Consider the following 27544-nt stretch of genomic DNA (forward strand, 5'->3'; position numbering starts at 1 on the left):
TCGGACTCAAGAGTGTGATTTAGAAGTCCAAACGATTATACATTTACAAAAGCTAGCTAATCAATTGCCAGATTTCTTTGCTGACCCGAAAAGAGTGACTAAGTCATATATACCAGCTGTTAATGCACCAATCAGAATTGATGTTCAAGAGGGACACAATCAAGTTGCTACAGAGTCTAGACAACGTTTGAAATTTGGTAGACCAATAGGTTCCAAAGATAAGAACTCTCGGAAAACTAAGAAAGGTGCAGAGATTGAAACTGAGGTTGTTAAAACCCTAGACACGACCGCGGCCGTTCCTAAATCCCGGGACTTAGCCGCGGCCGATCCCAAAACCCTAATAGCGATCGCGGCCGATCATGAATGCTTAGATGCGGCCGGCCCTGATGTATCTAATACTGATTCTTGGGACGCCAAGATTCAAGGTACTGAAGGTCCTGATAATAATGAGATCTCAATAAACTATGTCTCGTCTGGGATATAATGGAACAGAAAGAATGTCGACATTGATGATATATTTGCATGCAATGTAGCACTTGAAATCATGGATGATAATGAGAATCATGGACCCATGTCTATTTATGAGTGCACTCAACGATCAGATTGGATCAAATGGAAAGAAGCTATAAACGTGGAGTTAAACTCTTTAAAGAAGAGAGATGTCTTTGGACCAATAGTCTGGACACCTTATGATGTTAAACCAGTCGGCCATAAGTGGGTCTTTGTGAGAAAGATAAACGAAACATGGTAATGTCGTTAGATACTCACAAAGACCAGAAATAAATTATGAGGAGACATACTCCCATGTGGTGGATGCTACTACTTTTAGATTCCTGGTAAGTCTGGCTATAAGAGAAAAATTAGACTTGCGATTAATGGATGTTGTAACTGCATACTTATATGGGCCATTAGATAATGAGATTTATATGAAAGTACCAGAGGGTATAGAGTTGAAAAACAAATCGAGTACTCGAGAACAACACTGTATAAAGTTGAATAAATCACTTTATGGATTGAAACAATCAGGCCGAATGTGGTACAATAGACTAAGTGAGTACTTAGTGAAAGAGGGATATAAGAATGATCCGATCAGCCCTTGTATCTTTATAAAGAAATTAGGTCAGGGCTTTGTAATCATAGCAGTGTATGTTGATGATTGAATATCCTAAGAACCTCTGGAGAGATTTCTCAAACAGTTGAATATCTTAAGAAAAAAATTCGAGATGAAAGATCTAGGAAAAAACGAAATTCTGTTTGGGATTACAGCTTGAGTACATAAGAGATGGAATCCTTGTGCATTAAATGGCATATACAGAAAAGGTACTCAAGAGATTTAATATGGCCGAGTCTCACCCGTTGTCGAGCCCCATGGTCGTGAGGTCCCTCGGTCTGGACACTGATCCGTTCCGTCCTAAGATGGACGACGAAGATGTCCTAGGTCCCGAAGTGCCATATCGTAGTGTCATAGGAGATTTGATGTATCTGGCTAGATACACGACCAGACATATGTTTTGCCATGAACCTATTGTCTAGGTTTAGCTCATGTCTGACCCAAAGACACTGGAATGGGATTAAACATATTCTTCGTTACCTGCAAGGAACGAAAGACTTGGGTCTATTTTATACTAACCAAAACAAAGAAGGTTTAGTTGGTTTTGCTGATGCAGGTTTATCTTTCGGATCCACACAATGCTCGATCACAGACAGGCTATGTGTTTACACATGGTGGAACGGCCATATCATGGCGTTCCATGAAACAGATGATCGCGGCCACATCTTCAAACCATTCGGAGATCTTGGCAATACATGAGGCCAGCCGCGAGTGTGTTTGGTTAAGGTCCATGACCCAACATGTTCGAGTTGATTGTGGGATGTCCGAAGGCAAGGACGCACCAACCGTGATGTATGAGGACAATGCAGCATGCATTGCTCAGCTCAAGGATGGCTACATCAAAGGAGACCGGACGAAGCACATCTTACCGAAGTTCTTCTTCACGCACGAGCTACAGAAAGCCGGCGAGGTCCAAGTGGTCCAAGTGCGTTCCAGTGACAACTCAGCTGATCTATTTACCAAGTCACTTCTTACCTGCACGTTCAGGAAGCTCACTCATCAGATTGGGATGCGTAGACTGAAAGACCTTCGGTGATGTTCAGAACATGGGGAGTAATACGTGTTGTACTCTTTTTCCTTCGCCATGGTTTTGTCCCACTGGGTTTTCCTGGTAAGGTTTTTATGAGACAACATCTAAAGCGTATTACAAACTCTGTATATGTTCGTAACCGGTTTGCTTCATAACCGGCCCAATGCTAGAGAGAGAGAGAGTCGGCTGCGAGTCTAGAGGAGAGAGAGTCGGCCACCTTTTTCTTTTTCTTTATTGGTTTATCATTTGTACTCTTTCCATATTTGTATTTCATTTCTTTAGTCTTTCCATTATTCTATGACGGTGTAATTCCCTATATATAAATGACTCCTTATGTTTATGAATAATAAGAACTACATATTCTATTTTCTAGTTTCACAAAACTCTAAGATATAAATGTATTTTTATTCTTTAATAAAAAATTTTTTTGTCATTTTTCACAAAAAAAAATCTCTTATTTTTGTGAAAAAATAAACTAAAAATACTATCATAACGAATATTTCAAAAAAAAACAAATCAACTTTAACAATTATATAATTATATATCAGAAATACAAATCTTATACTTGCAATAATTCATTGAGAAGAATTGACACATAAATGTTTTCTCTATTCATTGTATCAATTTTGTAAAATTTTAGGTCAAGCGTTGCTAGTGGCTTGAAATTTACAACAGAAAAGTTGAATTTTCCATCCCGGCCCAGTCAATAGTATTTGTGGTTTTAATACCAACAGTTAAGAACCCAATTGAACCATGTAACATGAACCGACATAATGTTCCAGAAAAAGACGACTTGTGTTTTTGCAAGTATCATTCACGTTCAGACCCGAACCAGATTTAGAAGACCAGACGGGAATCTCTGGGTCTCTGACGGTTAAGCTTTTGCGTCCTCTTAGAAAGATAATATTGTTTTTCTTTTTGCTTTTATTTCAGAAGCAACTTAACTCAATTCTTAATTTTGAGGATAACTGGTTCCTGATTTGGAGAAGAACTACAAGGAAACTGGTTATTTGTTTAAATGGAATCGGTGGTGAATAAGTTGGAGCAGAAAATGAGATCTGGATGGTCGGTGGAGAAGAAGAAGAAGAAGAAGAAGAAGAAGAAGGACAAAGACTTGCAGGAAGAAAGGTGGTTCTTAGAGAACGGAAGCATTTTGTTAGAAAAACTTACCGCTGATTGTAACGGTAAATCCGTTCCTTTACGCACCTTTTCTTCTGACCAGATCCTTAAAGCCACCAATAACTTCGACTCCAGCTGTTTCATCGCCTTCGAGGGGCTTCACACGTGGTGGTACAGAGGCATCATCGAAAACAGAACTTACATGATCAAAAGGTACCTTGTGGACAAAGGTACAGAACACAAAGTGGGAGAGGTTTACAATGACTTTGTCTTGTCTGCTCGGATGAGCACCCACAGCAACTTTCTCAAGCTACTAGGATGCTGTTTGGAGTCTTGTTACCCTGTTCTTGTGTTTGATAACGCAGAACATGGGGTTTTGAATCAGCGAGGTGGTGTTATGGTTAACTGGCCGGAGGAATCTTTTCTGAGAGTGTTCGGTTAAAGATTGGTAAGGAGATTGCAAACGCGTTGGCTCATCTTCACAAGGCGTTCCCTAAGATCACAATCCATAGAGATGTTAAGCCAACGCATGTTTTCTTGGACAAGAACTGGTCTGCTAAGTTGACCGGCTTCTCACTCTCCATTACGCTGCCTGAGGGCAAAACAAAAAGCGCAACTGTTCCAGTGGTGGGGACATCCGGGTACATCGATCCATTGTACCGTCTCAAAGGTTCGATAACAGAATATACTGACGTGTACAGCTTTGGAGTCTTTTTGCTGGTTCTTCTCAGTGGCAGACCGGTGTTCTTCACCGATTGTTCTAATGGCAAGCGAGAAGGCGTTATTGGCTACGTTAAGGACCTGTATCAGAAAGACAAGCTTGATGAAGTGATTGATACAACGATGGAGAAAGACATGACAAGTGGTCAAGGGTTTCAAGTGGAAGCATGTGTTGCACTTGCTCTGAGATGCTGTGAGAAGATAGATGAATATAGGCCAAAGATGAGCGAAGTAGCTAAAGAACTCAAGCGGATTCAGACATCATTTTAGAGTTTCTCTCTGTTCTTGGACTATGAAGCCAAGTTTCAATTTCATACCTGAATAAAGTAAATTATCTCAGGGAAACCTGAAAATGAACAAGAAGATTAAATAATCTGTTACACAATTTTAGTTGTAACGCTGTCCTTAGTGTTTATAAGCTTCAATGAAGTTTCATATGTTTTCTTTGCAAGTTGCAGCATTGCTTTTGACAGAATATACAGATATGAAATGATATACTTTGGAGTCTCATTGATGGTTCTTCTCACTGGTAGATTAATTGACGTTACAGGATCTATAATGTCTATGTCGTAGGTATTCTTTACATCCAACGTATATCATTACAGTATTTCACTAAGTCGGGAAACCCTCAAGCTTCATTTATGTTTTTTTTTTTTTTGTTGCTTCTGAAATTAAGTATGGTGAAGGAAGAAGGAGATGATGATCATAGACAAAACTGACACGAAATCTTACAAAACGTGTCAATTTTCATGCCATTCCATAGATTGAAACCAAGAGAAAGTCTTTGTTATCTGTTCTATACGCTAACAAGTTGACAATTAACATTAAAGAACCAATTCTATCTTTTTCGTTAGAATATTTAATTGCGATAAGATATGGTAAATGGTTTATGCCTCTTCCAGTAAGGTTTATTCCATCATAATTTCAGGTCATCAAGACCATGTCTAGGTAAACCATCATCGGCTTTGTTCTCAAAATCAAAAATCATATTTATCTTTTGTTGTTGCAAGGAACTCAGAGGAGACCAACAAGTTTCTAGCTTTGATTCTCTGTAAGCGTTTCTTCCTTAGGCCATGTTAAAAAAATCTTAAAGAGTTGACTACTGTTGTATCCATCCACTATGTTGATCTAGATCATATTCTTTCAGCACCATCACCGCTTAAATAAAATAAAATTCTTAATATTTCCATAACTCCATATCATAATCTTGAAAAGAACTAGTGTTTTCTTTGAAGATCAGGAGTTTAGAATCTAAGATAAATATGGATGGGGAAGAAGTAGAGGCTTGGGCTCGAGCATCAGGAGGATGTAGTCACACTCATAGTTGCAATCCTCCAGGACCAGAGGATGCTTCTCACTCACACACATGCTTCCACACTCACACTCATCTCATCATCCCTGTATATAACTTACTTTCTATTTTATTTTATACAAGTATATATGGTCTGATGAAACTTGAAAAGTTTGTTTAATAGATTATAGGACTATTCATTTTGTAACAGGATTCGCAAGAGAATGGCCATTCTGACAGCAGCAACAAGAGGCGGTCATGTGGGAACAGAGAGGCAGTGAGGAAGTACAGGGAGAAGAAGAAGGCTCGCACGGCATACCTTGAAGACGAAGTCCAGAGACTGCAATCTATGAATGAGTTCTTGCTTCGAAAGCTTCAGAGTCAAGCAATTGTGGAAGCTGAAATCGTCAGACTCCGGACTCTTCTGGTAGAGATGCAGGGAACAATGAATGATGAACTCGGTGGTTTCTCGTTTCAGAAGCAATGCAACGGTTCTGGTTTTGTGTTCAAAGAAGGTGATGTATCTTTCTGTTTGGCTTACTAGATAACATATAAGAAGATGAATATATGTGGAAAGTGGAAGAAATAGTAAATAGCATACATACATATATATATATATATGTGACATTGGTGATAGCTGCATAATGGAATAGGGCCGGAAAAAAATGTTGAATAATCTTGAAAGGTTGAAAAACTAGTTTTTGAGGTTGGTGATTTTTCATTATTTTTTATATATGCATCATCATATATACAGAACTCATCTTTCAGAAACAAACAAGAAAAATGTTGAAATTTGATGAATGTTGTGAATGGTATAAGTAACAAAAAAAAAAAAAAAGACGAGCATGGCCATTCTTTTTTCTTAAATTGTCTTTTGAGATTAAGTTCTATTTGACCTAGGCCAGATGGATCATAACACAATCTCATTCTTGTGTAATAACACAGATGGATGCAACGTAGCAACAAGGAATATGATTTGCGAAGTGGCAAGAGTAGAGTGCGAGGAGGGCAAAACACTTCATGAACCTGTTCATTCTTTTGTTCCCCATTCACCACCATTCTCACGTTAAGGCTTTTCACAGGTTGTGGTATAGTGTATGTATATATACATACATTTACGGGTTTTATTAGGGCATAGAGGTTATAATCCAAAACAGTTAACAGCTACACAGATTGCAGCATATTCCACATGTCTATTTTGTTGGTACCAAAACATATTTGATTAGATGTAATTTGATATGGAATGATAAGGATGAGGAGGATTGTAGGTATATGTTTGATGATGATCGTGGGCTTGAAAGATCTTTTGGGGTCCATATTTAGATTTTCTGTGTGTGGGCACGGTGAAAACCCAAACACACAAGGATAAGGTATGCATCATACATGTGAGTCTATGATAATCCGTTGGTGTGGACTACCCCAATCATTGTATTTTTATTCAATTTGCTTCAAACCATTTTAACATAATAATCATTCTCCCATGTAAAATTTAACATGGGAATCAAATATTTGTGGATGGGACAATGATAAGTGCCGCAATGTTAGATTTTTGGAGGTAATTATTTAGCATAGCTTATAATAATAAATAATATTGAAGGACATAACATAATCATAGAATGAGGTGTTAGGTGCCTCGGCTCTTGTGACTGACTACTAGACCACTGCTTTTGACACCCAAGAATAACTATTATAATTATTGATTTTCCGTTGTGGGTCATTCTTCTTTTACAAAAGGTCCTTTCGAAATTTAAAACTTTGAAAAATACTAACTCTTTTGACCCTACATTAGTTTAGAACAATGATGTCTTTTCATCTTTAATCCTACCCTCTCATGTATACAACAAAATAATAGTTTGAATATTTCATTTTAAAAAGGTTGAGTGTGAAAGTAAATGCTAAGATATTATAACAGTCCTTATTATATAACAATATCAAATATGTTAGTTTCCATTGCTTCAGTGAGAGACCTTTGGAATTGGTCAAATACGTAACACCATCTACCCCTTCTCTAGTATATTTCTCTATTTTTATCTCTAAAATAGGCATCTCTAAAATAGAGATAAATTTCTCTCTAATGTATTTCTCTATTTTTGCCTCTATAAAAGAATATTTTCAAAAGATTCTATTTTAATTTTATAAAATATACATTTTGTTTATAAAAGTTGATAACTAACCCTATTTATTTTTAACTTTTAAAATAGTTTCATAAACTTATGAATTTTTTTAAACTAAAGTTTTGTTAAAAGACTATTATGTAAATAAAAATGTTATTATACTCTTACAAAAGCTGTATTTCTCTATAAATATAATTATTTTGGTTACAAATATAAAAATTTGAAAGTTAAAGGATAATTTTGAAAAAAAGTATGACTCTATAATAGAGGAATGTTATAAATAGAAGAATAAATAGCAATCTCTATTTTAGAGGTGAAAATAGAGATGAGATAAATCACTTTTACCTCTATTATAACATATAGAGGTGAAAATAGCTAAGTTTTGGAGATGCTCAAGTGTATAGACGCAAGATTGATCATGATTATGTTTTTCATTTTCATTTTCATTTTTATTCAATCTGATATGATGAATCATGCAATTGATGATTGAATGGGAAAATAATAAGCAGTATTGCAAATTGCAACAGTACTAATTAAAAAACTAAAGCGTCACAAATAAATCAATTAAACAAAGAAACAGTAGCAGAGATTAAGCTGGGTAAGATGACAATTTGTATAGCATGTTTTATGTTTCCTGATTACTCATTCTATCTTAAATGCAAATTTAATTACAAGTAGAATAAAACAATTTAGAAAGAGATCTTGAGGGGCTTTATTTCCTTTAATTAACAAAAGAGATTAAGCTATCTTAAATGTGTCCCTACGTAAGATAATGATGAATAGAAAGGGACTGTAGGAGAGAGTGGAGACCCCAGCTGTAGCGTTACAGCTGGTCTGCATATCAATCACCGGCGCGTGAATATTACGTCCCAACATATGGCGCGTGAATAGTACGTCCCAACGTATGGCGCGTGAATGAAAAAATTGGTTCTGTCAGAGAACGTGCAATGCAACCATCTTTTGTTTTTGGACTTTTAAAACAGTTTACGCTCTCTCTCTCTCTCTCTCTAGTGAAAGACCAGCCAGAGAGTTTTCTCCTGATCTCAAATTCAGAAAAACCTTACGCATAACTCAGATCTATTCTCACCATGCATACACAGTTAAAGTACGTACACCTTCTCCCTCTCACTCTCTAGAGAGATTTATATATATTTTTTTTTAACACAACTCTCTAGAGAGATTAAACTTTCAATTTCGATGATGAAATCTCTACATGATGACACATCTCTCTTCAACTATTCCCAAAGATTAAACCGTCAGTCATCTGCACAAGTTACACTCTTCTAGTAATAATTGTCCTCCACATGTGTTGATCATTTTGACTTTTTCTAGTAATTTTTTTTTTACTTTTTTTGGTAATTTTTTGACCGCCCTTTTCAAGTAGTTAAATTTACTTTTTCTTCCTCAGTCAATCTAGTAACGCTTACTTTGAAAAAAACAACATAAAAGAATCTTATTTGTTTCTATGTAAGATTTCCAGCATGCAAAAAAAAACTTTCTTTTATTCTTTTAACCTAAAAAAGTTTTTATCTTTCCCTTATTTTCTCCAACTCTTTTTCTTAAAGTGTTGATTTTTTTCTTGTTTCTTCTATTCTTCTAGCTGTAACTTATATAAGCACGCGAGAAGAAAATAAATAACCTTTTCTACAGTTTCTACATTTTAAAGATTCATTTTTTTTTGTTCTTTACTGGTTTTGTCTCGCAGGAAACAAAGGTGAAAAATCATGGTGAAGGTAGTATTATATAGATAGGTTAACTTGTAAAAAAAAGACCATTGGAACTAAAATCCAACACAAGAAACCAGAGAGACCTCTTAACGACAACAACCTCACTATACACAAGACAAACACTCTCTCTACAAAAGTATCACTCTTCCTTCTTCTTCTTCTCTCTACTCTTATTCAAGAGAGAGATAAAAAAAGCCATGGATGGGTACGAAGCAACTAGGATTGTGCTGTCTCGTATCCAAGCTTTAGACCCAGAAAACGCATCAAAGATCATGGGTCTCCTCCTTCTCCAAGACCACGGTGAGAAAGAGATGATAAGGCTAGCCTTTGGTCCAGAGACTCTTGTCCACTCTGTAATAGCGAAAGCCAAGAAAGAGTTAGGTCTCATGAGCTGTTCAAGACCTTCTTGGAGTCAAGAGGAGTTGATTAGCCCTAGAAACAACAACAACAACCGTGGCTCTTCTCTCAACCCAGCTTCTTTGCCCTTCTACGCTAATGGAGGAAGATCTTCTAAGAACTTGACCAACGAGTTCGAGTTCATGGATGATGTTAACCCAAGAAGTGACTTTTTGGGGTCTATGCATGCAAGAAGTGGTAGCTGCGTTTTGGACGGTTTAGGGTATGGTGATTCTGACTTAGGGTTTGGTGGTGTACCCTGTTCTTATTACGCTAGAGGCTTCTGCAAGAACGGAAGTAGCTGCAGATTCGTTCACAGTGATGGAGGAGCCGAGTTAGTTGCCTCTCCAAGCAGAATCGAGCTTCTTAGGTCTAACTCGGTACCTCCAAGACTTGCTCATCACTTCATGACTCGCTCTTTCTCTCCAAAAGGAGTAAACTTGCAGAGTAGCGATGCACAAAGGTTCGAGCCTTTATTCAACTCTTTTTCTTTGCGTTTTTTTATTATAAATCTTGTGTAAATTTATGTGCAGAGCTGCTGCTGCTTTGATGATGGGAGATGATTTTCAGAAGCTTGGGAGATGGAGGCCTGAGAGGATTGATCTCTCTGCTATGGCATGTCCAGCTTCAAGACAGATCTATCTGACATTTCCTGCCGACAGTAGGTTCAGGGAGGAAGATGTGTCCAACTATTTCAGGTAGTGCTTGAAAACACAATTAGACAGACCTTCTCTTTAGTCTTAATATATGTTCTTGTGTGACTTAAGCTGTTGTTATGGTGGGTAATAGTACTTTTGGACCAGTTCAAGATGTGAGGATACCATATCAGCAAAAGAGAATGTTTGGGTTTGTGACATTTGTGTACCCTGAGACTGTCAAGAGCATTCTCGCCAAAGGGAACCCTCACTTTGTGTGTGACTCAAGGGTTCTTGTCAAGCCTTACAAGGAGAAAGGCAAAGTCCCTGACAAATACAGGTACTTAACTAGTTGTTGTAGTAGAAGTAACTTTCATACATGAGCCTGGTTGTTCCTTAAATATATGTGTTTACTTCACTTTTTTCCTTTCTTGTAGAACAAACCAACCAACAGAGCTAGAATTGTCCCCAACAGGCCTTTCTTCTAGCCCCAGGGATGCTATAGGTAAACAAATTATCATTTAAGCTCTGTCTTTTGGAGCTTAGTTGGTGAACCTTTTGCTTGTGGCGCAGGAGGGAGAGGGTTTTATAACAACGCCCAAGATGTTTTGTGGGAGAGTAAGTTTGAAGAAGAGATTCTTGAGCTTCAGAGCAGAAGGCTTATGAACATGCAGCTTCATGACGTCAAGAAGCATTTCCAACTCAATTCCCCTACACAGATTCATTCCCCAAATCCTTTTAGCCAAGCACTTTTGTCTCCATGCTCATTGCCAGTTAAAGCAGGAAGAGAGATAGGGAAAGGAAGTTCCAAAGAAGGATCTGATGATGACACAATGAATCTACCAGAGAGGTAGGTTTGCTAACGAACAATGTATTGTTTATGTATGTATTTTGAAGCTGTGAGGTTGAATAATAAGTTTTTTTTTGTATTGGTAAAGGTTGGAGGATAGCTTGCCGGATAGTCCATTTGCCTCGTCCACACATCATTTGGTTATGTTTGGTGAATCTACAGACAACAGCGGATCGGATTTGTGGTCGCCTTCTTCAGACAATGATGATAATTCTACTCCATCTACACTCTCTGACTCCAACTCTTTCAACTGCCAAATGCCTAGGTTTGGAGATTTAACCACGGTTATGTGTCCTCTATCAAGTAAATGGTATATCTAACATTGCTTTCATGAATCTAAATAGGTTACTGCCTATTGGGATGTTGCCCGGTAGGGGTGGACCGGCCTGTCGTGTCGGGATATAAACAGGTAGAAAGAGTATATTAGTGGATGGTGAACACATAGAGCAAGAATCTTGCTAGGATAATCATTTTGTTTGTCTCTGTTGTTGTTGCAGGAAGAGAAGTAAGAAAGAAAGAAAGAAAAACTGATAATATAGAGACCTTTAATAACCAAAGATGCAGAGGTGTAAAATATAAAGCAGGAAATTTGATGTAAGAGATAGAGAAGAAAAAGAAGGATGATTACTTTGCCATTTCTCTAGTATGAATGTGTAATGTGATGGACCACAGAAAATGATGTAATATGATATGATATAAATATATAGGACAAGAAGTGTAATCTCTCTAAAGATTTACAAAAGAAAGAGATTGCAGTTTGCGTTTGACAAGTGTGAGTAATGGTCTTGTCCTTACCAGTTGCTACCTTCTCACTCTAACCACTCTCCAACTTGAAAAATCCAGAGATATCCTCTTTTGGTTATATGATATCTTTTGGTTATATTTTCTTCAACTATAAATCTTAAAATTTTTATTTTTGTGAAGGTAGGTTATGTGTCCTCGTTATTAAGTGTGACTTTGTGAGGTGGAAAGCGTAAAAGGAGTAGTTGATACATCCCTTGCTATTACCGTGATTTAAGAGAAAGGAAGAATGTTAATGTCATGCTGCATGTAATATGTCACTAGTTCAGGTTTTCTAATCGTGTAAAAATAGTTATACATTAATTTATAATAAATATATCATTATTATATGTATGAGATACTGTATCTTTGCCGATAATGATGTTCACTAAAGTTATGATAGATACTCAAATTCAATGAAATGTGTGATATTATGTGTAGCATTAATGATTTTAGCAAAGACACGGACAGTGGCGTGTGGTGGGGGCATGCGAGAGGGAGTGGGTGCCAAAAAATTAATCACAGTATTAGAAATATAGTATGTGACTTGCGGTTTACTTACAACTACGTCGCTTCTATTATGTGAAATTAGTAACGGTTTGCTTCAATCCATCATACCCACCTATGATCATCAAACGAATGTGAAGGCCATATATATTGCTCTTAGGGTTAATAATGCACACATGTGTGATGGGATGTGATGTGTGTATAGAACGTCTTGCCATGGATATCGGCTATTCTTATATCAGGAGCAAAGAAGAATGCATTTAACTAAAAAAGAGTACAGAAAGCATGTAACAATTGTATGGTATCTTTTAAGAGTTTTCTGATGTTTAATTAAGTCAGAACTAAAATCATATGATTCAACGAAAAATGGAAGTTCAATAGGTCAATTAAAAATGAAACACTTTTAAAGTCTTACTACAAAAATTCACAACTCCATTGCATTTTAAAGAAATGACTGGCCAAGCATGCAAAGGCCCTTGGCCATGTGACACTCTTTATATACTTGAGTTCCTAGTTATTTCATTGCAAAAAGTCACAAACTCTTCTCCATTTGTTTGTATAAAAACAAAGAGAATAAAAGCAACTTCGAAATAGGAAAAACAGGAGGAAGAAAATAATGGGATCCCACGAGCCAACACACAGGCCATGTGGTGTGGGGATAAATATGCCAGAAGTTGTGTTCTTTGGAGACATCTCCACAAATATACTCTTTATATTGGTTTTTAATATTTACATATGTATAAATGAGACCATATACGAAATGTCAATTACATGTCCTTTCGTATTTAATTAACAAGCGCATACGGATACGTGTTTTTATTATGATCGGCGCAACCGCGCGAATTTTTGTTTTCAATTATTGCTATATATATTTTTTTTAATTCTAAATTGGTATATATTATAATATATATGTGTATATCAATTTTTATAACATAATAAGTTTACGGTATATTTTTTTCATTAAATAGATTTTTGAAACTTTCACATGTATTTGTATCTTTTTCTATATATATATATATATATTTGGATTATTATTTTATTATTAAAATCGTAACTATATATATAAAGATTAGTAAAATATTGTTTTATTATCATATTCAAAGATATTGTAACATTTCACAAATTTAGAAAGTTAAAAAAAAATTAAATTGTTCGCTTCATAGATTTATATTATCGAGTAAATAATTAAACATTTAGTTTTTGTTTAATTTTTAAAATAAACTATATAGTTTTAAATTTTTTTTCATTACTTTAATGTAGTAAATATTAATCATAAGAATCTTTATAATTTTAAAAGTTAACATCGACAAATATTTAAATAATTAACATATGGAGGTATAGTATTACAACATTAAATTATATCTATTTAATTTATACTATCCATAAATCCAATGGATCATCTATTGTTTAAATCCAATTACTGATAACCCAATATAAATTTTTCGTATGCCCAAAATTTAAATGATAAGATTAGAGATTAAATGTAACATGATTTTCTAGGAATATGTCCATTAGGTCCATTTTTTTTAAAATCACACATGAATCAAAATTGTGACTTCTGTTTTAATATATAAGATGTTATGGCACCTAGTCAGACATAGTTGAACCGAGCAAGACCAACTTCAAAACTTCAAATATATGATACTTTTCATATTCCAAAAGCAACTTTAGATCTTGAAGTATTAAACAGTAGTTCCATATGCAAAATATGTAATGAAGTTCCATACTTTTAAGTCCTTTCAATTATATATCTTTCAAATTATCATGTTAACTTTTGTAGTTCTCATTTCAGTCTTTATAATTTTTAATTTTTATGAAAAATACAAATATATTAATAACAGTAAAGCCAAATACTATGCAAAACAATATTACAATACATATTTAATACAAATTATAAAGCAAAAATACAAAAAGATAAAATTATATGAAAACAAAATTATTACATCAACTAATGAAAGTACAAGATTTCAACAACTTTTAGTTTGTAAACTACAAACAAAAATAAAAAGACTCAGTTATTATTTCGAAATGCATGTAATATGCTATTAAAATGTATTATCTTACTAATTAATAGTGTGTATAATGTTTTAATTATATATCTTATTGTTAGATAATTTTTTTTTATTTTTGTTAATTTTATCATTAAGAAAGACTATATTGTAAAATATAAACTTTTAATTTTAATTTGAAGTTATTCTTTTGGAGATGAACACCCTCAAACTTCAAATTTCAAACTTTGCCAATTTCAAAAATGAAGTTGCTTTTGGAGATGCTTAAACTAGCTAATGGTAATCAATGTTCAAAAAAAAGTTAAGCGGTAATTAGATGCTTTATAATATTATTCTTTAAGTATTAACTTTCTGGTCTCTGACTTAAAACTACTTAGGGCTAAGTGAATTAGTCCATTTTTTTTTATATTCTTTGTTTATTTTTAGTTTTTCCGATGAAACTGTCCAACACGCTTTTGAAATAATCCTTTTTGACCATTAATCTCAACAAATCTATCATATTTCATCTGAAATGATATTTTCTAGTTATTACTATGAATTGCGCATTTTTGAACCATCAACTAATGGTATGATTGGACTCTTTTATGGATCATATTAATGGGACAAAATGTGGATCGATTCTAATACCTTAAATGAATTACTAATTTAAAATTAATTAGCGGTAAGTGAAATGGTCCAAATCATTTAGATATTATACAGTTTTTTTAATCTTTCCAATGAAAGATTCTCTCTCTAACACTAAGAGTCTATAGTTGAAACACAACAATTGGAGTAGTTTGTGGATGTGAGTGGTTGCGATTTCTAGCGTGATTAAGCGATTTGTACGACTGGTGCAGAGGTTAATAATAGGTGCATTTCAGGAATATTTATGATTGGTTGATTATAAGATGATGCAACGGTTTAATAATAAATGAACAATATTAACACATTATCACATTATCAAAATATAAAAAAAATACTATTATGATAAAATGTAATAATTCTTAATATAATATAATTAATAACAATATTACATTTATTTAGTTAGTTTAAATGAAAGTTATAATTTTAATAAATTTTATTTTGGAGATTTATATTAGAACTTTTAAAAGAATAGTTTGTCTCGTTTATGTACGTATATTTCTTTATATATGTATATATATATTAATGTTTAAAAATTATAATGAATATTCTTGGTTTAAAGTTTTTATAATATAAATGATGATTTTGTTAGTGAATTTAAAATTAAAATATAATATTTCAATTTTTAATTTTAAAATGTCTTTTAGAAAATATTTTTATATTTACTTATCCGCCCGCAACCCGTCCGCAACCGTCCCTTTGTAATACGCAAACAATCGGAAGCCAACTTTTTATTTTAAAATGTTTGAGCGTTTTGAAATGATTATAGCATTTTTATGACCGTTGCAAAACAATAGTAACCTCTAACATTTGGAAAAGCTGCGTTTGCTGTCTATAGCGGAAAAATAAGTCATTGGCCTAAATCCCTAGACGCTGTTAAACTAACTTATTAAAAATCATTTTTTAAATTGTCTTGTTTATGACTACAGTAATTTGTTGGGACGTCTACGAGTTGTTGAAAATTTTTAGTACACTTGGTGGTAATTAACGTGGGGAGAGCGAGAGTGATGAAATAAATGGACGACATTGAACCAGTATTTGTTTCGAAGGAAGAGGCATATGCTGATTATTGTTATTCATTTATGCTGATAAAAACTGAAACCTACCCAATCCAACCCGAAGACTGAGTCAAACCATTAAATGAAACGAAGAGCTCAATAATTGATGGATTTTTTAAATCGATAGAATGAAAAAATCATCGGCGCGTGAGAATAGCAACCAGTGGCTGCGCGTGAATGTCTGAGAGAGTGGAAGCAACTAAAATTAAAATGATGGTGTCAGAGGGTTGAATGCAACACAACGTGCAATTACCTTTTCTTGTCTTAAAAATGGTCCCATATTTTCTCTTTTCTCTTTACTGTTTTATTTTATTGTTGTGTTATTATTTTCAATTTATAGCATTTTCTACAAAAGCAGAGTGGAAAGATCTGTTCGAGTAAAAATAGCAATATTAAGAGCGAATCGAACATGGAAGGCGACGTCATTTTACTGATGGGGAGCAATTGAGTGATGATTGTCTTTATGCACCAATGATTCAACAAGCGTAACTTTATTTAGTATTGTTTCAATAGGTAGTGGTCAATGTGTGAACGCAGATACAACGCGTAAGTTTTGCTATTTTTAGTACTAATTCAATAGTTGTGGTAACAATTTCATTGAACGTTACAAAACATGAACTTCAATCTGTGGTGGACAATGATTTTTGAAAATATAGATGAACCAACAAAATTTTCTTCTTGCTAACGTGGTACTGTACTTACTATATAGATATAGAACAATTAATTAATTTTACTTTGACCTACAAATATGATTTTACTAAGTAAATTTGTTTAGACATTGGAAAAGAGAAAGTTCCAAGTTTTGAATTTTGATGTTGTCTGTGAACGTTTATATATTTCTGTAAACTAGTTTGGTGAGCAAGTTCCAAGGGATAGGAGGGACAAAATTATAATCACTTGCATTGTTGATGCTCATTTCGAAGCCAGTCATTTTATTTGAAGAAAAATATGATAGTAAGTCGTAGTAATTGACTGACTGGTAGACTCAAAAAAAATTGACTGACTAGTAAACTAGTGAGTTCGAGAAGCTTGGTCCCAAAAGAAAGCCCAAAGCAGATAAAACATATATGAGCTGCTGATTAAGGGACTTGATTTCAAATAATGAAAACGTAAGTTCGTTTTATACGTATGGAAACCAGAGCCAGAAAAGATCTAAAAGCTACATAGCAATGGAAAGAGAGAATTTCATTCACTTTCAGATTCCTACGCGAGAAAAAGAAAAGAATACTAATGAGTAATGTGATGTGATAATCTTATGGTTACTTTGGTAATGTTGGTTTATTTTAAGAACTAGTATACCACCCCTGGAGCAAATTTCTTACTTCTTGTCAAAGCTGAGTTTTACTTTTGTCCTTTTTCCCTCTCCGGTTATGTTTTTGTTGGATGCAGAAGTGTACACTTACAGAAAACCTTGATATCTTCCATTTTTCCACAAAAATTAGTACTGCATTCAATCACTAACACGTAAACTATAGAAAAACACAAACATAAAAAAAATCTAACTGCTTTGTTTCATGCAGAACTTCCAACTTCAGTATTCGTTTTATCTATCTCCCGAAAATATGATTAAAACAGTGTATAGTTTTTGACCCCCAAAAAACAATGTATAGTTTTGATAAAAAGAGAACATTAAAATATTATTAAAGAAATTAATGCAAGCAAAAACTGGCTCGACCTTGATGTCTTCCATTTTTCCTTTCATTTCTCAGAGTTTTATATTTGGAAAAAAGGAGATACAATCCTAGGTTCTTCGAAGAGAAACTTTGCATGTGATGTGAGCGAAAAAGTCTTGATATACAGAGATCGTAGTGGAAGTAGAGAAAAGAGTGAGATCCAGAGAGATTGAGCAAGAAAAAATTTAAGAGGATATGATATGAATTACCAAATACAAATTTTCCTTGGAGGAAACGTTGCATGCCAACATCGGTATTGTGGAATGAGTATATAGAAGATGTGATTTTTTCTTGCTTATGAATCAATAGGTAGACAGAAAACACTGCACAAATATAAATGGAGGAATGAAACTTCTTTTCTAGAGATTGCTGGTGACTGGGGATAGTGGAGGCGTGGGAGTAAAACAGTTGGGACTGAGATGGGCTAAGCAAACATTTGGATTTTAGTAATTATTTTAAGTATATAACAAATTAACACGTAATTTGGTTGTTAAGATATAAGAACGTGTTTACCTTTGACGTTTTCTGTTTTTATCTTTGTTCTCTTTTTTTGTAATTTTTTTAAATACTAAATAGAAATTATGTGTCAAAATATGATTGGCTAGGTGACTTGTGATTTAGTATATATAGGATAGTGGAGGAGTGAGAGTAAAACAGTTGGGAGTGAGATGAGCTAATCAAACATTTGGATTTTAGTAAATATTTTAAGTATATAAAAAATTAATACGTAATTTGGTTGTTAAGATATAAGAACGTGTTTACCTTTGCCGTTTTCTGTTTTTATCTTTGTTCTCTTTTTTTTTGTAATTTTTTTAAATACTAAATAGAAATTATGTGTTAAAATATGATTGGATAGGTGACTTGTGATTTAGTATATAGAAGATGCTTTGCTATAAGCAATAACTTTTGGTAAATAAAGCTTACCTTGTTCTAGGTCGGGAACAAGAATTTTGTATTTAAAACAAAATAAACCAAATTTGGTATTTACATATTCAAAAGAGTTGCAAGACTTTTTAGTCATGTGCCCTAAAACATCGCCTTTGTGAGTATTACAGATGTCTACGTGTGCTGTTTGGGTCAGTCTCAATCTAACGGGTTAAATAGGTCCCGGACCTAAGCAAATATGGCACACACATTTGAGTTTACACCGCGTAAATGCTCCACTTTTTGGTAAGGTTGTGTAAAACGGAGAGTGGGTTGTGTAAAACGGAGAGTGGGTCCTCTCTCTCTCTCTCTGAAGAAAAGTAGATCCATCTTCGCGTCCGGTGATCGGCCGGCGCGTGAGCGTGCGTGCCGTCACCGGAGCCTCTAAAGCCACCGTTAAAAGTCCTCGATCTTCGCTTTGTCGACGTCCCCTCCCTCCTCCGCCTTGCCTGAGCTCTGGAAGAAGATCATCCATGGCGGATCTCTGGTGCAAAGGCGCGGTCGTGGTGAGGCAGGCGCGGTGAAGCGCTTTCTGCGGCCTTTTGGTTTCGTTTCTGGGAGGCGGAGGCTCAGTCAGCTCCGTCGACGCCGGTTCAGGTCCCCACGAGGTGGAGGCTACGCTTGGCTCCGTCGTCGTCGGTCTAGATTACGGGAGGTGAAGGTGCTCCATGCATTGCCTCGCCGTCGGTTAGTTCCCTTGTTTAATTTTTTAGGGTTTCGTCGGTTTCTTTCCTTTTAATGTTGTCGAGGTTGGTGGGTTTGGTTTGGTGGTGACGACGTCGGAGGACGATCGAAGCTGGACCAAAGTTAACGGTGACGGTTCCCGCAAAGTCTTCCTCTCGGTGATTGTGACGATTGGTAACGGATGAGATCTCGATTCGTCGAGTGATGCTCTCCGAAATTGGGCTCACTTCTGTCGAAGACGTTTGGCGGTGGTGATGGTGTGGAGTCAGTGTGCTCCGGGGGATCCGGGTGAACACCGACGGTTGGCTCCCGGTGTTGATGCGAAGCGAGGGCGACGTCGATGCCGCAGCGTGTGTCCGCGCGGCGGCGAAGCCTCGTGGGTTAGGGCTTCTAGTTTGTGGGGTTTAGACCTGAAAGGTTGTGTCTCTTTGGCCCAGGGTTTATGGGCTTTTGTATGTTTGAGCTTCGGATCTGGGCTTGGTCCATCTATCAATAAAATCATTTTGGAAAAAAAAAAAAATGCTCCACTTTTTCACATTTTTCATTTCAATCCAAACAAAACTCAGAAGAGGCAGGATATCCTTTTTCAAACAACATTTTTGAAAACAAATGACGACGTAGTATACATGTCTAAATTTGTACTAGTATTGTTGTTGTGTTGTAACTAACATTCTTCTCTTTTTTTTTTTTTGAAACACTTTGTAATTAACATTCAAAATCAGTAATGTGCATATTCAAGTTGCATACGATAGAATCAATGTTTTCTTCCTCAATCATTTGCCCTGGGCATGACATAAAATCGTACTCTACAATTTTATTGAAATACTAGATTCTAACGGGTATATTTTTTGTTTTATTTTATTTTTTGTTTTATTTTTTTTTGAGAAATTTATTTTTTATATTTGTGTTTTTAATTATATTTGTGTAATCTATTCTATTAAAACAACAGTGTGACCCATTGATAAAAGTAGAGTCCAACAATTATTTCAACAATACATATTTTTTTTATATGATAACTGAAATGCCCTTTTAATTTTCGAAAGTAACCACCACATAATCTTTTTTTTCGAAAGTAACCAGCACTCCTTAATAGTTTGACCGGTTTATGTACCGTAAAGTAACCAACAATAAATATTAGTCGACCAAATATTAGGAGTGGTGGTTACTTTCGAAAAAAAAAAATATGTGGTGGTTACTTTCGAAAATTAAAAGGGTATTTCAGTTATCATATAAAAAATATGTATTGTTGAAATAATTGTTGGATTCTATTTTTATCAATGGGTGACACTGTTGTTTTAATAGAATAGATTAGGTCAACCAAGATATCTAGGAGCCCTAAAAACTGTCTTCAACTTTTGGCCCATTTAAAATTCGGGCCCTTACCAACTTATAGACGAACGTTAAAATTCGGGCCCTTACCAAAATTAGGACTATTCTTAAAAAGACACCTGTGTAGCTTATCGAAACCGAATGGTGAGATAATTATCTAACTTCTTTTTCTTTTGCTAAAGTTCTGGTAAAGACGATGAGATTCCAGTGTAGGAGAAGAAATTCTGTGAGGTGACTGGATCAGTGCCATGAAAAATGTCGTTGACGCTACTGACTTCAAGAGCTGGTACACACGTAAAGTAACTACTTGGGATGATTCTGCATGCCTACGAGGCTACGAGGAGACTTTCTACAATGAGAAAAAGCGGTTTTGGCCACAATCTAACGGGGGCATCGATACAAGAGTTGGAGTGGGTGTAACTTTGTACCCATCCAGGAGACTCGTATGAGAAGGAAGTGATAAAGTCCATGATGTTAGTGCATGGAATGACCGGAACCTAAGAGCATGATTAATGGAGATGTTTAGAGGGGGTGCTTAGCAAAAAATTAATATAATAGTGGGTGAGACCCACACAAAAACTAAGCACCTGTGCTTATTCTGCTTAATTAAGCACTGGTGCTAGCACTGTTTCGCGGGCCCTACTGATACATGGCGGTCCGCGATTGGTTCGTTTTTAATTTTTTTTTTTTAAATCAGAAAAAACACCCAAAAAAATAAAAAATTAAGCACCCCAAATAGGTTAATGGTGCTCTAATAGAGAATAGTACTCATCATCTGAAATATCGGACGAGGCCTTGGGAAGCCAAGCCTAGTCGTGGAAACGAGAAAGCAAATGATACAACATCTGGAGATTGCTTGACCACTGAGGAACCGAAGGAGATCTATTGAAAAACCAAAGATAGGGATAATGCCAGGAAGGTCAATTTCTCATTTAAGTAGTTCAAATGATCCATAGTTTTTGGCGATGTCTTTTTGCGCTTGACTTAATTTAAGCTGGGTCATTTATATTTTCATGTACTTCAAAAAGGTAGGGTTTATGTTTTTTTTCTCTTTCCAAAATCAACATCTCTAGTACCCTTTTATGATAAATTAATTAGGGGTTTTGGCTTTGGGACGAGAATATGATAATGTTTCTTCCTGAAGAGGTTATAATCACACTTTACCTACTCTCTTCCGAATTCAAAAAGAAAAGCATATACACATGAATACACTTATGTTTTGGCTACATGCATCCCTTCAAAGCTTTCTCATCGCATTTTTATATTTAAAACTGGGGAATTATGCTTTTTTGCTGAATATACTTTGGAATAAACAAAGCTTGCTATATGCTTCACTTTCAAAACAACAGGTTGGTCCATTATCATGGATGCATCTGATTAACATAAAAAATAAAAACATTAATTGGACATGGTGAAAGCATGATGGTGATGGAAAAAGTTGCATAACTCTTGTTTTGATAATTGGACGGTGATCAAAGCCTAAAAATTAGGATACATGAACTTACATTAAGCAAATGATCATGTTGATTGAAGAAGAAGAAAAACTACAACTGTCGAGGACACCTCTCTCTCTCCTCTATCGCTCATCTCTCTCGACCTCTTCTTTTTCAAACGCGTGCGTCTCACCCTCCGGCGTATGGCCGGCGCGTCTACGCGAGTGCCAGGGCCGGAGGGGTCTTTACATACTCTTCCTCTTTTTCCTCTTTGCTCTTGACCGTCTCCATCTTCCTTTGCCCGATAAGCTAGCGTTTCTAGAATGGAGCTCGCGGAGGCCGGTGGGAACTTCAGTCGCGAGGAGCTGCTACTTGGTGGAGGTGGCTCTTTTCCGGACTTGTGGCGAGGGTTCAGTGAAGTGGAGCGGTTTAGAGTCGGTTTTGGGTTTATGGAGCGATTCGTATTTCCCCCTTTCGGATCTCTCCGGTCTTCGACGTGGCGGAGCGGCAGCGAAAGGTCTTGTCACGGCTCAGTTCGTCGGTGGTAATCTGCGGCGGATCTGTGTTTTGTGCTTGTTCGGTGATGGTTGTGGTTATTTAGGGTTTCTTCGGGTCGGAGGGATTCCAGTACCCATTCGCCGTTATCAGGAGTGCTTCAATTTTTGTTGGAGCTGAAGGCGAGGTTGAAGGCGGATGTAATCGTGGTGAAAGTGTCCTGCTTGATTCCTTGTGTGTGTGTCTCTGGTTAAGCTTCGATGGGTCGTCTATGGCCACGAGAAGGTCTCTAGATGCACCGCCGCTCTTTCAGAGCTCCTGCTCACGGCGTCCTGTTAAGTTTCACTCCGACAGTTTGGCGACGGCTTCTCTTGAGGAGTTAAGTCTCTTGCTCTTCATCGTTGTAACAATCTGTTGGCTCAGGGGTTGTTTTGTTAGCGGTCAAGGAACTGGTCCTTTGGTTCTCAAAGGCCATGGATGCGTAGGCGGTGCTCGGGAGTCATTCACCGTCTCCGAGTCAGCATCTCGTCAAAGCTCACATCCCGGCGCCGTAGTGTTCTATGGTGGTGTAGTTGATTTTCTTGCAGGTTTTTGGGACTACTTTCTAGGACGTGGCGGTGGAGACCACCCGTCTTTGTATAGGTTGAAGGCAGAAGCGAGTGCTTACTCGATTTGGGAAGAGGTTCAGGCGTCGTGTGGCGCTTCATTCATTCCGGCTTTGGTGGCATTCGCAAGGCATTGGTATGTACTTGAACTCTCCCCTTCGGTCGTCTTGGGCTTAATTGACAGAGAAAGTTATGAGCTTTGTGGAGATCATCGGGAACTAGCTACTCCGGAAACGTCAAGGGAACTCCCGGCATCCGAGGAAACGAGGAGAACCTCACTTTCCCGAGAGTCACGTTAATGGTTGAGAACAACTACCGATATCGAAGGATTTCGAAAAACAACCTAACGGAATGTGCCGGGTTTAGTGGGTGAGCGAAACTAGGTTTGTAATAGTTAGATTTCGACATTTTGTTCAAAACAAGCTTGTAACCGTATCTGATTCCCGATTAAAATCGGGCAGATTTTATATATAAGTACTTTAAAAAAAAAAAAAATGTTGATTGAAGAAACACAAGTTAATCAAAACGAATCAAATATCATTTATATATCTTGGAGAGGAAAAAACTCTTGACTTTACAAATCGAATAACAAATTACAAATATCAACCAAAACGTATATGAAAACCCACAAAAATATAATACCAAATAAAATATCTTCCACTCATTCCTGCTGCATCAACAATGTTTTAAAACTTGTATTCTTCTTCTCTTCTTCTAAGTTGTCTTGTTTTGGCACCCACCAAACCCTAATGCTCTTGTCAAGACCTCCACTGTAAAGCATGAATCCAGCACCCACATTGTTGGGAGAAGCTTGCAAGCATTTCACCGGACCTTCATGCCCTTGTATGACTCCAAATTTACAGAGCTTACCACTCCCTTCTCTCTTCCACATTCCAATGCTCTTATCAGCCGATCCACTGCACACCATTTCCCCAACCAGACACATACACAGAACCGCCATCTTATGTCCTCTCATCTCAAACCCTAACTTCCACTCCTCAAAGTCTCCTCCTTTCTCTCTCTTCTCCCATCCCATCACAAACCCATCTGACCCTCCTCCGTATACCCACTTCCCGTCGCCGGAAACCACCACCGAGTTCACCGAAACCTCCGCACGACCCTCCAGTGTCGCCTTCAGAACATGTGAACAAGAAGAAGAAGAAGAATGAGAAGACAAAGACGAGCCCGTCTGCTTTTTCTTCTCCTTCCCCCAAATCTTGATCTTCCCGTCCGCAGACGCGGAGTACACTCTACCATCTCCGGCGAAAAGACCGTTAATGGCATCATCATGTGCCTTGATCGACTCAAGACACTTGAGATCCGACAATCTCCAAACTTTGAGAGTCTTGTCCCACGACCCTGAGTAGATTATTCCTGCGTGGACCGCAAGGCACGAGATGCTGTCCGCGTGTTCTATCCAGAGACGCTTATGGTTCCTCCTTGTCTGAACGTAGTTACTCTGTTTCATAAACTTCCCCAAGTAATCTTTAGTCGTCGGGAGCGTGTCGACAAGGCGGAAAGCGTTCTCGGAGCTTCTCCGAGATACTTTCCAGACTCTGATTCTGCTGTCTTGATGAGCGGTGAACACTTTGCTTCCCACGCTGACCAAAGCCTTCACGGACCCGTCTCCTTGTCCGAACTTCGCGAAGATCTTGAGATCTGGCTGTTGCCAGACGATGATGTCTTTCCCCTGAGACGCACTTAGCAAGAACTCGCCGCAGAGGGCAAGCGAAGAAACAGATCCGACGTGAGCGGAGAGGACGGCGAGTGGTTTGTACGCGGCGGTGATAAGGGGAGGGAGGGTGGTGAGGACGAAGCTTTTTGAGGAGGAGGATGGGCTGAGGGAACCGTCGGAGTCGGTTTCGTTGGTTGTGGTTGTTGAAGAGGAAGAAGGTGAAGACGCCATCAAGTCTCCTTCTTGGATTGATCTCACCATTGCATCAAGAGGTTCAAGATTTGTTCTTCTTTTTTCTTTTTGGTACAGAGAAACCAAAAGTGGAGCGTTTGAGGAAACGTTGAAAGAGTATTTAAAAGGGGATAAAAGAAGAGGAAGGTGCAACGGCTACATGACAGATGGCGTGACCTCCTTTTTCGCCCTTTTTGTTTCATTTATATTCTTATAATAAAATAGAGAATGGTATGTAACATTCCTTTTCAATTCGTATTATTGGCTCGTGGAATCTATATATATATATATAATAACAGACTGGTCGTTGGTCTCTTGCGTTGACCAGTGAAATAGTAGTTGATAATTGTGCATATTGTAACGTTAAGGGATTATGTTAAATAAGATAAAATATTTGTAACATCTAAAAATTATTAACGACTAAAATGCGAGTAAATTGATAGTAATCAGAAGACCTCGACATTACTTAGTTGCTAGCTTCGTAACATAACATAACTACGAGGTAATTCTCAACTTATATCGACTCTTTTAGAATGAGCTTATTTTTTTTTAATAGTTTGATAGATCAGATCAGTTTGGAGCTTAATCGATTTGATGATTAAGTGTATTTTCCCCCTTTTTGTCTATGTAACATGTATGATGTTATTATTCGTGGGAAAAGACAAAATTTTCAGGAAGCTCTGCCATTTAACACGGAGATCCATATGGGCTCGAAAAGTTACCATAAACTAGCGTGTGATGAAATGGAACATTTAGTTAATAACAATTAAAAATAGCTTGGAAAGTAAATATAATGTACAGATTTGGGGGGAACAAATGAGATATCTTCAACTAGCTAAAGCGGAGTGGGAGTGTAAGTTCACGTGCTCCGATTATGAAATCATATCTTATCTACCAAAACAAACATTCCCTTGTTCTTTCTTGATTTGTTGAGTTGTCCGTATTTGGTAAGTACTATTACAAGATAATAGATCTAAATCAAGTCATGGATCTAGATACCAAAATGGCAATGCCCACTTGTTGGTTATTTACTTATTTGGTCAGTTGAACTGATCACTGTTCTTATTTGTATTAGTTAAGCAAGTCTTTAGGGAGTTGTTATATTTGAATAAGCAAAATTCGTACTGTTTCTCGTTGGTTCAGTTGTTGATGTACTATATAAAACCCTTTCTGCTTCATTAATAAAGTTATGTCTTTCAACCAAGTTTTTACGTTTGGTATCAGAGCCTGTGAAAGAGAACAAAGAAGTTTAGTGGAGCGTAATCTTTTTTTTTTGCTAAGAATGTGAATACAAACGAACATTTGATATTTACTATTGATGTTTAATATACTGGTAAAAGACACTTATGAAGCTGGATGGTTTCTAAGTATCCAAAAAAGTTAAAAACTTGTTAGGAAACTGATAGAGGCCTAATATATTGATATTACTATTGAGGTTTAATATATGATTTCTAACGTTAAAAGTTTTCCACTAAGTTTGTTTTGGTTGAAAACCTCTAAACTAGGTATTTAACGAAAAAACCCTCAAACTAACTTTATTTAATGAATTAAACTCCAACATGTCATAATTACCATTACTACCGGTAAATCTTTAGTTTAGGGGTTTCTACATTAAGCAAACATACTTGAGGGGTTTTACCATTAAAAATCCAAAAATTCAAAAAAAATCAAAATGTTATAAAATTATCTAAAAAATAGTAACTTAAATTTTCAAAATTAACACTTTTATTATTTTTTGTAAATATATGAGTTTGATGCGTTTTTAACATCAACATTATATATATATAGACTTAAAATGTAAAAACCCAGAAAATATAATAAAAATTATCTAAATATTTATTATACATTTTTATTAGATAAGATATATTTTTTGTTATATTTTCTTGTTTTTTTACATTTTTAACCTTTTAGTAATTTTATTACAGGTAACTCTTTAGATATTTACATACGTAATGTTGATGTTAAAAACACTTCAAACTCATATATTTACAAAAGGTTTTAAAAATGCTAATTTTGAAAATTTAAGTTACTAATTTTTAGATAATATTATAAAATTTTGATTTTTTTTTTATTTTTTTGTGGTAAAACCCCTCAACTATGTTTACTTAATATATAAACTCCTAAACTAAAGATTTACCGGTAGCAATGGTAATTATGACCTGTTAGGGTTTAATTCATTAAAGAAAGTTACTTTGGGGGTTTTTTCGCTAAATACTTAGTTTGAAATTTTTATCCAAAACAAACTTAGTTGAGAGGTTTTAACGTTAAAAACCCTTTAATATACTGGTAAAAGACACTTAGGAAACACATAGGGTATAAATGGTGACATAGAGAATTAAGGGGAATAGTCAATTCCTATTCATTCCTTAAAAGTTACACCATTTATGAGGATTTTTCGCTGCGTTTGATTCCTTGTCATTCCTTGAATTTTAAGGAAATATAGAAAAAAACATTCCTTATCAAAATTGATATGGAACAAAAAGAATAAATATTCATTTTCATTCCTTTTATTTTATTCATATTCATT

The 27544-nt window shown here is 36.0% G+C and overlaps 3 protein-coding genes and 1 pseudogene across 3 annotated transcripts; 3 read left to right on the forward strand and 1 right to left on the reverse strand.

The window, feature by feature from the left end:
• The first annotated feature begins 2746 nt into the window (after positions 1–2746).
• Positions 2747–4817, forward strand: LOC106337033 (annotated as a pseudogene).
• Positions 4818–4905: 88 nt separating this feature from the next.
• On the forward strand, positions 4906–6542 carry LOC106337035. Its single transcript, XM_013776048.1, has 4 exons — positions 4906–4928; positions 5221–5380; positions 5483–5786; positions 6217–6542. The coding sequence occupies exons 1-4, from the start codon at positions 4921–4923 to the stop codon at positions 6339–6341; spliced, it is 597 nt and encodes a 198-aa protein (XP_013631502.1). The 5' UTR covers positions 4906–4920; the 3' UTR covers positions 6342–6542.
• Positions 6543–8358: 1816 nt separating this feature from the next.
• LOC106342590 (zinc finger CCCH domain-containing protein 46) lies at positions 8359–11763 on the forward strand. Its single transcript, XM_013781563.1, has 9 exons — positions 8359–8490; positions 9091–9971; positions 10042–10206; positions 10298–10483; positions 10581–10648; positions 10717–10993; positions 11082–11258; positions 11338–11402; positions 11491–11763. Exons 2-8 carry the CDS (start codon positions 9310–9312, stop codon positions 11396–11398), a joined length of 1596 nt encoding a protein of 531 aa, XP_013637017.1. The 5' UTR covers positions 8359–8490; positions 9091–9309; the 3' UTR covers positions 11399–11402; positions 11491–11763.
• Positions 11764–23666: 11903 nt separating this feature from the next.
• LOC106340165 (uncharacterized WD repeat-containing protein all2124-like) lies at positions 23667–25094 on the reverse strand. The gene has a single exon (XM_013779027.1). It carries the CDS (start codon positions 25045–25047, stop codon positions 23773–23775), a length of 1275 nt encoding a protein of 424 aa, XP_013634481.1. The 5' UTR covers positions 25048–25094; the 3' UTR covers positions 23667–23772.
• Positions 25095–27544: the final 2450 nt, after the last annotated feature.

This window comes from Brassica oleracea, chromosome C4, assembly GCF_000695525.1.
Source record: "Brassica oleracea var. oleracea cultivar TO1000 chromosome C4, BOL, whole genome shotgun sequence".
Taxonomy (NCBI): Eukaryota; Viridiplantae; Streptophyta; class Magnoliopsida; order Brassicales; family Brassicaceae; genus Brassica; species Brassica oleracea.